This window comes from Desmodus rotundus, chromosome 12 (genome assembly GCF_022682495.2).
Source record: "Desmodus rotundus isolate HL8 chromosome 12, HLdesRot8A.1, whole genome shotgun sequence".
NCBI lineage: Eukaryota > Metazoa > Chordata > Mammalia > Chiroptera > Phyllostomidae > Desmodus > Desmodus rotundus.
The window spans coordinates 54,626,921-54,639,734 of NC_071398.1; the positions used below are offsets into that span (position 1 = coordinate 54,626,921).

Here is a 12,814-nt window from a genome sequence, read left to right on the forward strand (position 1 = left end):
CAAACGTAGATGAAAGTACAGGCAAAGCGGAAGGTTGGACTTCCCTGAATCCGCCGCTGCGGCGTGTTAAAAGGAGAGCACTCTGGCTCCATGGTGAGGTCAGGTGGAGGCAGGCTAGAACGGGCCGGGCGGCCCTGAAGGCCAGGCATGCGGCAGTGGTGGTGTGGGTTAGGAGGGTCAGGCAGTTGGAAGAACTGAGTCAGGAAAGGGGATTTAAATGTTAGGGATGGCGGGAGAGGTGGAGGCAGGGCAAGAAAAGAACAAGATGTAGCAAGATGACTTCTGTGGGCACAAAGTTCAAGGCAACTCTAGTTATAAGTGGGGGGAGGTGCAGTGTTTTAATAAACAGGAGATGGTCATAAAATCAAGAAATACACAAATGCTAAGGATAGGGAACTTTTTGAGATTAATTTTGGTGGCTATAATTAGTTTTTCAGGTTTTTTTGGATTAGTAGGCTCTGAAAATTATTGCTTCTTGCCTGCAAAAATTGAAAATACCAGAAATTAAACTGATTTTAATTTTTTATTGTGGAAAATGGCCAAATGGCTTCCAATTTTTTTAAGGTAGTTTTATATTGTTGAAAGGGAGTTTGAGGGTTGATAGTGAATTTTGTTCTGCATGGGGTATATTGTGGAGTGTGTGTGTGCGCGCATACACGGTCAGCTGGATCCCATGGAAACCAAGGGCCTTCACGGAAGTTTCAGTCACTTTTTCTACTAGGAGTAGCCAGTTCAGGGCCAGGGGACCAGGAGCGGTTTGTGGGGTGCTGCCTGCTGCCAGTCCTGCTGTCGGCATGAGTGGGATGCTGGGGGCGCCTGGCTTTGTGGACGTGGAGGAAAGCACCGGAGGAAGGAGGGGCGGTCCCTGTGTGCGCACGCGCTGTGAGAACGTGTGGTGCTGGAGTTGGCAGTGTGAGTCTTTGTACGTGACGTTGACATCCAGCGAAGAGATCCACTGCCGGTTAAGTGGCAGCAGCCTGTGCGTGTGCTGAGGTTCCTGGTGTTGAACGTGGAGACGGGGGGGGGGGGGGGGGGGGGGGGGGGGTTGGCGATGGCGGCACTGGTGAGGGAGGGCTGCATGCCTTAGTCAGCACTAGACACGGGGGCGGTGGTGGGGGGGTGTCCACATGAGAATGCAGTCCTTGCTGTGGGACTTCCCATAAAGGTAAGATGGGGTGTGGATGGGTACTTGAGTTCAGGATTCTCTAGTCTCTACTTTTGTATATCTCAGGAATTTACAAAACAAAAAGTGAAATCTAAGAAAAGGGGAGAAATTAGAAAAAGGGGATTCCAAAACATGGCGTGGGCAGAAACTCATGAAATAGACTCCTCCAGAGCCAGACGGCAGCTGAGGAACTGCTGTCCTGGAGGCGGGGCGTAGCCCAGAGGGCGGGACGGCAGGGAAGTGTCCGCTGGGGCGAACGCTTGCGGGGTGAAGTGGGGCGAGTCTCGGAGACACTCTCAGACTGACGGTCCCAGTGGCTTCTCAAGTAAAAAGATTAAAAAAACAGAAGAAAACCTGCGGCTAAAAGAATAAAGTGTCAGAACCTAAACGGTAATGGCACTTCCCCGTTAATCCGATTTGCAGATTTAACTGGAAGACAATTTTGCTCTTTGTCTTTCCCGTGACCTAGACGGGAAGGCTGGGAAGAGAGATGACAGAAAGGGCAGCTCCGGCTCGTGGGGCTGCGGTGCCCAGGGCCAGCCGCGCCCAGGCAGGTCTCAGTTGCTTCCTTTAAGTCAGGCGTTTGCTTGTTTATCACAGGAAAGAGGAAGAGGACGTGCACTCATTTCTTCAATAACCTGGTGCTTATGGAGAAATGAGCTGCTGTGTGGGAGTAAGTGGTGAGGGACTCCGAGCTCACTGGCCCTGAAAGTGGACACGAGACGCTGGGGCAGAGGGGTGCCCCATGGAAATGGTGGGGCAGCGCGGACGGGCAAGTGGGAACTAAGACCAGTGGGCAGAGGGTGGGGCAGCACTGGGAGACTGCCGGAGATGGTGGCATTTGCTTGTCCCTGCTCCTGGGAAGCGCTGTTGTGAGACACTGGTGTCCACTGTAACTGTGCGGAGTTGAGACAGACGTCGGGAAGACTTGGCAGGCCTTTCGAATGAACTGAGTGGTGACCAGTGTGATTTGTCGATACGCAGCTGTTTACAACCCTTTTCGTTTCACGACATCTAATTACTGAAATTCTTCACAGTAAAAACTGTATCTTTTTGCCGATCTGACAAAATGTTTTGGTTTGTTCACGCCAGACAGCTGTTGTTGTGTGGGCTGTTACTTCTCCGACAGTCTGAGGGAAGGAGGTCAGCGCCCCTGACCAAACAGTCAGGGGCTGCGTGTGTGAGACACTCCTGCAGCGCACCGGTGGGAAATCGCTGGTCTGTAGGCGCTGAGGACTTGCTAGTTTTGTAAGTTGTAATTACTTGTTTGATTTCAGGTGTGAGTTTATGAAGACGAAAGCACTTGTGTAAAAAGAGTACGAGTTACTGTTCTGTTGAGGATGATGTCGTCTTTAGATGAGACTTCCCCCTGTAAACCATGGAAGTGAAGTTTTCAAGTCTCTGACTTGGAACTATTCTATTCTTTGTGCTTTGTTTGCTTTTCCATAGGAGATGGAATACTTTATATTAAATTTTTAACATAACACAGGTATGTACCTCGGTTCTAATATTGAATGATGCCACTGAAAGCAGTTTTCCCTTAAGTATCACAGAAACTAATCTGGAGGACCCACGTGGAGCAGTGAGCCCTAAGCCGGGCAGCCTTCGTGCTTACATTCGTGTTTGTAAAAGACTTGTGTGTGTTTCGTAAAATACGCTTTATTTTAAAATTAGGGCTTCCTGTTGCAGCTGTTCCAGGAGCTCTGAGTCCTCTGGCCATTCCAAACGCCGCGGCGGCTGCGGCTGCAGCTGCGGCGGGCCGAGTGGGGATGCCCGGAGTCTCCGCGGGCGGCAACACAGTCCTGCTGGTCAGCAACTTAAACGAGGAGGTTAGTGACCTGGTCTTTCCGTGTTCATCCTGTAACTCCACCCCATCTGTGAAAGTTTTTCATGTTTATTTCATTTTGCACTTGCCTTTCTTTTTATGTACATTCATTAGTCAAAGTATTTTTGTATGTTTCTACTTCTGAATAAAGTCTATGTACTTGTTTAAGTAATACTTTATTTCCTTAGACAGTCATATCTTAAATATGTATATATTTTAACCTACCTACCTATTTTTCCTAAGAAAAATATGGTGAAGTACAGTAGTCTGGCTTTTTATCTTTTGTTGTCAAAGGCAAATGTAATCCAGTTTGCAGATTTAACTGTAAAACAATTTTGCTCTTTGCCTTTTCTAATTATTTGCTTGTTCATTTCATGCTTATGTGTCATTGCATTTTTTTTAAATCTTATTTTATGTGAACTACTCTAATACATTTTTCTTTGAAGGTTCTTCCAAAGATCTTGACGAGGCCTCTTCCAGTCTTTCTTAGTAATTTTTTCTTTGCAGTTATTAGTCATTGTCTCCTAAAAGTATTTTTCAGCTTTATCTCCCCCCTTGTTAAATGAAACCCATTGCTGAGTTACTTTTCAGTTGTACGTTTTCTGTCTGGTGTACTTTACTTTGCTGTGAGAGCTGGTATGAAATGTGGGAGGCTCCGTGTACTGGTTTACGGTGTCTAATTGGAATACTTGTTTCATTTTTAATTGGCCTCTGTTAATACGAACATTGAGCTTACTTTATCATTTAAACTACTGTCATTCACAGTCCTGCATGCGAAAATGTTTGGAGCAGAGTGCCTTCGTTTTTCTTTTACAAGTTTTGCCTGCATTTCATAACCAGCCGTGCTTACGCAGTTAAAGTTCAGAGTTTAAAATTCCTGTGCATGCTCTCCTCCCCGTGTTGAGATGAAATGCTGTAATTTACTCTTTGATGTAGATGTACTTTACCCATATTTGTCTTGGATGACTACATTTTACTCAGTTTTTCTTGTACAGTACATAAACCATTTTCTGACCAAATTCCTGCATTTCCTATGTACTGACCTATATTTTATTTTTTTTTTGTTCCCCGATTCCTTATTTTTTTCTTCTGCATTGCTGTTTCCCTTCCCCATTTCATCCTTTTCCCTGTGTGTTCACCTTCCCTTTCCTTGTCTTTCCCAAACGCCCATCCCCCCCGTCTTCTCCTTCACTCTCCTTGTCCTTGTCTTCGCCCCGTCTCCATCCCCGTGTTCATGCTTCTGTGCTTGAACAATGTTCCTCGGACCAACCTGCCCCAATTAACCGCCTTGAACCATGCTCCATGACCACCCACCATTCTGCGGGAACCACCCTTCGTTACGGACGATCTGTTCATCTCCGCTCTTCCTCGACTCTCCTCTCTTCTTGTCTTACGCTGCTTGCTCTTCTCTCCTTCTAAAGATGGTTACGCCCCAAAGTCTGTTTACCCTCTTCGGTATGTTATTGTTAGCACTATACTTTTATTATTGATTTGATTTTGTTTTCACCTTAATTCTTATTTGTAGCTAGCACTTTGGCTTAAAGTTGAATAGTAAATCTTTTGCTATTTTTCTTTGCTATTTAAAACTCTCCATAGACACAAAATTTGTTTTAATGCATGCTGATTTATTTTGCATGGTCTTTAATATCATTCACATAGCTTTGAGGGTTTATCAAAATTTGTTCTTTTCAAAATTCACTGTTCAAAATCTTGATCTTTCTTTATTCATTTGTGAGACTGATGAGTTTGAATGAGTGATCATGTTGGTGTCTGAATGTTTCATTAATATGTCAAAAAGATAATCTGTAGCCAGCTTGCACATAACATTAACTCCGCTTTTGGATTCCCTCTCTGTGGCCCCACCAAAGGTGTTTACGGAGATGTGCAGCGCGTGAAGATTCTCTACAACAAGAAGGACAGTGCTCTCATCCAGATGGCTGACGGGAACCAGTCCCAGCTCGGTGAGCTGCCTCTGCTCCTCTGCCGCCGCGGGTCCGACCCCGCGTGGCTGATGCGGGTGTGCGAGTATTCTCTCAGAGCCGGCGCTCACGGTGCCACGCCGGTGTCCACACCTCAGTGCGAGTGGTGGCGTGTGGCAGATACACGTGCGTCTCCTGTTTCCCTCTCACTGGTGCTCAGGCTAGTGGGGAAGGAGTCTGGGCGCCACCTGCAGGGACAGTTGTCCGTGAGCCCCGCGGCGTGGAGCGCTGTGGTGGGCCGCCTCCTGCCCATGCCCTGTGGTGCGGGCTGCCTGGCCACGCGGCCCGGGCCTCCAGTGCGGCCAAGCTGCAGGGCGTCGTTGAGGAGGCGTGGGACGTGGGTCACAAGATACCAGGTCCTTTCAAAATGAAAAACCTGTGCCAGAGACACCATTAATCCCTTTTGAAATCTTAAAATAGACGTAAGTTATACTTAACATTTTTACTTAGATAATTTGGTGATTTTAATGTCTCACTGGAGTCTTACCCAAAGTCCAACCCCACAGAGTCTCAAACGTAATTGCGTACTCACGATGTGGTGGTAATTAACGTTTGTTCTCTGTGTGGCACTCCGTTAGCGAGATTCAGGGTTGGTGGTGCCTCTGCCTGCGTGTGCCACACTGTTAGTTTTGAAAGCTGCCATCTGTGATGGAAGGAATGGTGTCGTTCTGCATTGTGTCTGATGAGACAGGCGAACAGCGCGGCGTCCTAGACCCCTTGGCCTTTGCGGACAGACAGAAGGGAGAGAGAACGGCAGTGTTGGTTGGCGCTGCGGTGGCTCAGGCGGTGCGCAGTGGAACTGCATGCGTTTGGCTGGTCCTGCTTTCTAAATGCAGCGCTCTGTCCTTTTAACGAGAGCCGGGACAGCCTCAGGCAGTCTGCGCCTTCCCTGCGTGTGCTCTGGGGAGGGTCCTGGTCAGGGTCGGGGCAGTTCTCCGTGTGTCCCCGTTCACAGCGTAGCCTCCTAGGGATGCATTGCGTTCCTTGTCACTGTGGGAGCTGTGACCCCATAAAAAGAGGTATGCACAGTCATCATGAGGTTGAGAAGTACCGGAGGTCGAATTAAACTAAATTCTCTGGATAGTTTGTGGTTTTGTCTTATGTAAGGAGTATTCCAAATGAGCAATAGTTTAATTTTGTTATATTGGTCTGCTCGGGCTGCCAGAGCCAACCACCACCGGCCGAGTGGCTTGCTTGGCGGACATTCCTTTCTCACAGTCCCGGAGGCTGGCAAGCCCAGAGCAAGGGCCCTGTGCGCGCTCTGGCTCGCAGCCGGTGGCCTGTGCCTGTGGCCCACACTGGCCTTTCCTCGGAGCGCCCCGGTGTCCCTTCTCACCGGACTCGGTGAGACCTCACTCATAGGACTCCATTCAGCCCTGTCTCCAGCGGTCACCTGGCGGGGAGTGGAGCGTCAGCGGGTCTGTGCGGAGCATCACTGGCATTTGGAAAGGGTCCTGAGTTTTGTAAGATCTTTTCACTAAAGCTTCGACTTACTAATAGCACGATTGATAGTTTCTGGACTCTGTAGTGGCAAATAATTTGACTTCTCATTGTTTTGCTATCAAGTAAGGTATTTTAATGGGAATTTCAAATAAAGCTAAATCATAATGAAAGTACTACACAAATTAGATGTATCTTACTATAAAAGCAGCATATGTCCTTTCACGGTCAGAACTGAATGCTTTTGTCGGTGTAAGTGTACATTTCTAAGGGCACGTGCACTGCAGTGTAAGACACTAGTGAGAAATTCAGGCCTGAGGTGATATTTTGGTGTTAGCCTTGCTTGAAAAATCTAAGAAAAAACCACTACAGATCAGTAGCACTGCAGTGAAACAATCAGGAAGAACAAGCTTTTCACAAGTTAGGGAGCTGGAAATGGGGAAAAAGTTCCCTTTGATTCTTTTGTGAATGGTACCTGACACTTTCTCAGCATTTTCCTTTTCAGCCCTAGTTTATAGGTAACTGGTCTGCTCTGCACCAGTGGCCGGGTTTAACAAGCTGGGGCACCTCCCGGGTCAGACTGCACTGCGGTCCTCTCCAGGTAGACGCGGTCTGGGAGCAGGGACGCTGTCCTCAGCCACCTGTTCCTTCTCGTCGCCTTTACCGCTGCCGCTGCCCCCGTGACCTGGGGAGTGGCCGGGTCAGACCGTCAGTGAGGCCGAGGTGCGTGACTGAGGAAGTGGCCTTCTCACTGGGGACTATTGCAGGAGACACACAGCGTGCGGCTTTTCTGCAGCCTCAGACCAGGCTGTTAGCATCCACAATCACCCACCGCTCCCTGGGGAAGGACGTGGCTGTGGTGGGGAGGGGCGTGCTTCAGCCGGGCACTGCGCCGAGTGGGCTGCAGTTCCTGCCTCCGTGGAACTCACGGTCTGCAGGGGCGCAGAGACCCTTCCGGGCCTTGGGCTGCTTTTCAGAAGGATGGGAAGTTCCTGCCTGGGGACAGCGGTCCTGAGACCACACCTCTCCGAGGGTGGCTGGGGAGGGGCCCCGGCAGGGACAGCTGGAGCAGCAGTGCCGTGGCACTGGCCGGGAGGTCGGGTCGGACACCAGCCTGCCCGTGTGCTGGGGTCAGATGGGGAGATGTCGGCACTGACTGGCGGAGTGCGTTCAGACTTGATCCCTGTGGGTGTTAAGCAGGTAATGATATGGTCCGATTTGCAGTAATCAGAACTGCTGTGTATAGAATGGGTTGGTGAAAAGTTGAGAATAATCGAACAGGAAGCAAATCAGAAACTGATTGAGTTATGTGGACCAAAACTAACGGCAGTGGAGAGTGAGGAAATGGAGAGGCTGGGATGTGGAGCAGGCGGGAGAACAGGTTGGAGCCGAGTGCCCAGTCCTTCCCGGGGCGGCGGGGTGAGTGGTGGTGGTCAGCGCTGTGCAGGAGGAGGCAGGGCCGACAGTCTGGACTGCCGTTCTGTGGCGGTCACCGTGTCTGTCACCACTGGCTACTAGACACTGTGACTGCTTTTTCAATCACCCAATTCAGGTCTCAATGAACTTCTGCTTTGAGCTTCGTTAAAACTCTTCTAGTGCGCGCTGTTTCTTTTCCACAGCCATGAACCATCTCAACGGACAGAAAATGTACGGGAAGATTATTCGCGTTACTCTGTCTAAACACCAGACTGTGCAGCTACCTCGGGAGGGACTCGATGACCAAGGTCTCACAAAAGATTTTGGGAATTCCCCATTGCATCGTTTTAAGAAACCCGGATCCAAAAACTTTCAGAACATTTTTCCTCCTTCTGCAACTCTTCACCTATCCAATATCCCGTAAGTATCAAAGCTGGGCTTTGTCGAGGGTGTGGTCTGAGAAGTGACGTGTCCGGTGGCTAACGACCTGCCTCTGCTGTGCTCCCGTTTCCCCAGCCCTTCGGTCGCGGAGGAGGACCTGCGGACCCTGTTTGCTAACACGGGGGGCACTGTGAAGGCGTTCAAGTTTTTTCAGTAAGCAGGCTCTCTTGTCCCCCGCAGTTCCCTTGAAGTAGTCTTGATCTTTCTTGTTGGTAGACGTTCTCCTTTCGGGAGCGGGTGCCTCCGAGTGTGCGGTTCCGGCTTTGCCCACTGCTCGGGGTCTCTGACGCTGTGCTTTTGTTTCAGAAGAGATCACAAGATGGCCCTCCTGCAGATGGCCACCGTGGAGGAGGCCATCCAGGCCCTGATCGACCTGCACAACTACAACCTGGGCGAGAGCCACCACCTGCGCGTGTCCTTCTCCAAGTCCACCATCTAGGGCGGCGCGCGGGCGGTGCCGCCACCCGCGGACTGCTCAGAAGAGTGGGGACCAGAGTTGGATTTGTTCTTGTTTCCTCTTTCCTCATGCTGTTACCATTCCTCGGTTCTAAAGCGAAGTGGCGCGTGCGAAGGCAGAGGCGTGGCTAACTGCTGTACTCCGTCTGTTCGATGGGGAGGCCATTTTCTTGTCTGTTTAAAGTTTCAGTTTCACTTTCCTTTTTCAACTTAGTTGACGTACGTGCCTTAAAAGGAAAACTAGTGTTGCTGTTGTGCATTTACTAGAGCAAAGGAATCAGCTGTCCAGGCACACTGTTCTGTGGGGTTACAACATGTTTAGGCAGGGGTGTGTAAAAAGGTTAAGTTTTTGTTTTCTCCTGCTTGGAACTTACTTTGAATTATTGGCTTGTCACATTTCTTTCTATTTAATCCAATAAGATATAGGATAGTGAAGAATAAAGCAGCATTTTTTAGTTTTACTGCCTTAGGCTTTATTGCTTTACGAAAACATCGGCCCTTTGTATCTCACAGTTCTGGTCTAGATTCCGTTATGAATGTAGGCATTAGTTAAAGTTAACGAGATGCGGAGTATTAATTTCTGTAAGTTTGAGCCCTGCGTGGGAAGCCTTGTGGAACCTTAACCTTTTGTACACGCTCTTGTGGGACGCGTCATATAACTGTCAGCACTGAGTAATGTCTTGTTTGTGGCTGAATATTTTTCGTAGATGTTTTTGAAGTTGACATGACTTATGTGCATTTAACTATATATTGCCATCCTTAGTTTGTAATGGAGATTTGGAACATGGTTGTGGATTTCTGAGCATGTGAGGACGGGTCTAGCTAGTTCAGGAACTGGTGCATGTTTTCACAGGTAAAGAAAGTGCACTGCAAACCTTTGCAGGAAGATTAATTTCGTGGCAGTTTTCTAAAACTGACAACCAGGTGGGACCAAAGTTTATGTGCCTTTAGTCTTAATTTACCTTGCATTGTAATATTCAGTTTTAATAAATCTTCAAAATATTTTGTATTTAGGAATAGATCTGACTTTAATAAAAACATGGCTCAGAATCTACAGGTCAAATTAATTTGAACAGTTCTTGTCGATCTGAATTGTTGATTCTGTTTAAATGACCAATACTTTTTTGAAATTGATGTACTTAGTTTCAAGATTCATAGATTCTGTTATCTATGTAGACAGAATGGTCATGTATATTTTCTATTAGTTGAGTTTTTACATCTTTAGAAATGTAAAATTCAGTATAGTTTGAAAGCGGCACAATTAAAAATTAATTTTCTAACAAAGTCGGGAGGTTTGATGGTGGTTTACTTTCCTTGTGTGTACCTGCTTACCTCTGTAGCATGCTCAATAAACACTTCTGCAGCGCTGTGCTCGCCCTCTGTCTCTCTGCTGCCTTCTCTCTCCCCCTCTCTGTCTCCACTCCACTGTGCTTCTGAACTCCTGTCTCTCTCTGCCAGGGCGGGAAAGGAGGAGTAATGATCCACGTCCATGGCTTTGTTCCATCAATAAACCGAGATGCTGTGAAAATGTACCAGCGGGCTTTTTTTTTTTTTTTTTTTTTAATTTAGAAGAAGGTGACTGCTTTCCAGGAGGACACAGAATTAACACTTCCCACCTTGTACAGCCCGCTGCTGAAAGACAGGCTCTGGCTCTGGCTCTTCTGACTCCCCTGTTGTCGCTGGTTTCCTGGTGGGCAGAGGCAGCGGGGCAGCTTTCCCCCAGCCCCGCTCTCGCGCCCCCGCAGTCTCGCCTCTCACCCCTTCTGTCTGCTGACGGTCCCCTCGCCCTGCGGCCCCGGAGTTTGAACAAGGAGCCCGGGATGCTGCTGGGAAGACTGGGGGGTTGTGCTGCCTCGTGCCCAGGGAGGGAAGGGACACCTGCTGGTGTTCGAGACCTAGCAGTGACGTGTGATTTTATGACTTTTCCTCTTTAAAGAATTCTTACTAAGGTACTATTTGTAGTACTCAGAATATTTTAGGTCACGGTTTTCAAATAGGTACATTGGTGTCAGATGACTTCATGGTGACACATGTCCATTAGGTTGGTTCTGTCAACTCACAAGGCAAATGCAGGTGTAGGGAAGAGAGTAGGGGGCAGGGCGCTCTAAGTGCTGTTCAGCTCAGTGTTGCTCTGCTTGGGAATCTCGCTGTAAGAATTCGGTGGAAAGTCTTTATTTTCTTATACTATCTATTCCTCACTCTGTGTCCAATCCCTTCTAAGCTAATGTGTTTAAAATTTTACAAATAATTGAATTAATGGTGAGGAAGAATATCAGCTTATCCACATTAAGGACCTAATAAAGTTTAGATATGCAGGAAAACACATAGCCCGGCAGGCCCCCAGCACTCAGCCCCCCACTGCTCACCCCGGTCCTTTCCGAGGGCGGGTGTTTGGCCCTGGGCTCCCCTCCCGTCCAGTCTCATGACGTTAATTGTAAGGAGGTTTTTACATTAACTTTTACTAAATACGACGGGTAGTTTGTGTCTCGAGTGTCTCTCCTAAGGTGATGCGGAAAGCGAGGGGGGAGCGACTATGAAGTGTTTTAAAGGGGAACAGGGGCAGCCCCACTTGCAGACGCCACCCCAGTCTCCCAATGGAGCCGCCCTGCGCGCGGCTTCTCCCGGCGCGGCAGACGCGGGGGCTTGGCCTCTGCTCTCACCCGCTTCCGCGGTGTTCGTGTTGTTTCGGGTTCTGACTCGAGGGATTTAAACTTGAAAGAGCACAAACGCTAAAGAACAGGAGACTCTAGCAAACCCCAGCGTCGGTGGCCGACTCACCGCCTTTGCTGTTTCCTCTGCCCGCTGCGCCCCTTCCACCCGAGCACAAAACCCTGGCATGAGTCACCGCCCCGCCGCTCCTCCGCGGGGACGCCCTGACTCGCCTCATGCATTGGCGGCACAGGGTTCAGAACGCGGCCCCAGGCCGGCAGCAGGAAGCGCCCCCCCCCCCCCCCCCCCCGGGAGCCTGGCAGGAGCTCTGCCCTGCTGGGTCCACGGGTGACGTGCACGACTGGGAGGCCCACTAGTGTAACTTTCTCCAGCCCTGTGAAAATCAGCTGAAAGGTTATAGTTCGTGATTCATCCCCTTGGCTTTCCATGTTAACAAACAGTTAAGTTTCTTTGCCTTTATTTATAAAACCAACCACAAGAGAAACCCGAAGATTGGATTTCAGTTTTGAAGACCGTCGGTGTGGAACATCAGTGCTCTGCTTTCAAATGAAATGCCAGACCCTGAAAGTACGGATTTCTCCCAGCTACACACACATAAATCTTAATTTTCACAGAGTTGTTTACTTCTCTCACTAATTCCTACTTTTAATCTCTTGAAAACTCATTCTTCCATTCAACAAATGGTACCCCACGCTGTGAGCCAACCTCGGTGCTGGGGAGCTGCACGTAAGAGACAGCTCCCTTCTGCTGGGGTGTTCCGTTTGGTGAGAGATCAGGAAACAAGCAGGTAGTTTGCTGGGTTTCACGGAGAAGCTCCTGGAAGCCACTGAAGGGCATTCGCCCTCTCGTGGTTAGGAAAGAATTCTTGGGGCTACGTGAACTTACAGTTGGATGGGTTGAGGGGAGCGATGTAGGAGGGACGTTCAGACAGAACAGTGTGTGCGTTTTCTTTAAAGACCGGAATCAAGTGGTGGCATCTGGAAGAAACGGGGCGTTTAGCCCAGCTGGGGCCTCGGCAGACCGGGGAGGCCGCTGGCTAGGGGGAGGCCGGGCCGCCGGCCAGGCCAAAGCAGGGGCCCGACGCTCAAGGCAGTGGCTTTCACATACAACTCCTGGTAAGAGGGACTTAGGAGCGGGGCCTGGGGAACTGACCGTTCATTAAAATAACCCTTTTAACTAGTGTTTTCCCCCTAATGCTAGACAAAATACACACATTTCAAGTTTATCTAAGAATCTCAAACAAAACAATGTTAAATTCTTCTAAAGAACACAAAGTGAAGACTTCCAAAAAGCGTCTGTGGCTGCGTGCCACCCACCAGGCAGAGCAGGGCTGCGGGCTGCGCGACGCGGAGCACACGGACCCCGGGGCCGCGCCCCTCCAGCCGGGCTGCTCAGGCACAACCGAGGCCCAGTAGGGACCCG

General features: G+C 49.3%; 1 protein-coding gene across 4 annotated transcripts in view; it reads left to right on the forward strand.

The window, feature by feature from the left end:
- The window catches only part of PTBP2 (polypyrimidine tract binding protein 2), a 51,857-nt gene extending 41,851 nt beyond the window's left edge, over positions 1 to 10,006 (forward strand). The window contains exons 9-14 of one of the 4 annotated variants that reach the window (XM_053914660.1): positions 2,840 to 2,994; positions 4,412 to 4,445; positions 4,859 to 4,951; positions 8,029 to 8,245; positions 8,342 to 8,419; positions 8,573 to 10,006. In XM_053914660.1, coding sequence (XP_053770635.1) covers positions 2,840 to 2,994; positions 4,412 to 4,445; positions 4,859 to 4,951; positions 8,029 to 8,245; positions 8,342 to 8,419; positions 8,573 to 8,705 — 710 coding nt within the window. In that variant the 3' untranslated portion in view covers positions 8,706 to 10,006. The remainder of the gene's footprint in view (positions 1 to 2,839; positions 2,995 to 4,411; positions 4,446 to 4,858; positions 4,952 to 8,028; positions 8,246 to 8,341; positions 8,420 to 8,572) is intronic. The other 3 variants (XM_053914661.1, XM_053914662.1, XM_053914663.1) reach the window with 3 other exon arrangements.
- The last annotated feature ends 2,808 nt before the right edge of the window (positions 10,007 to 12,814 follow it).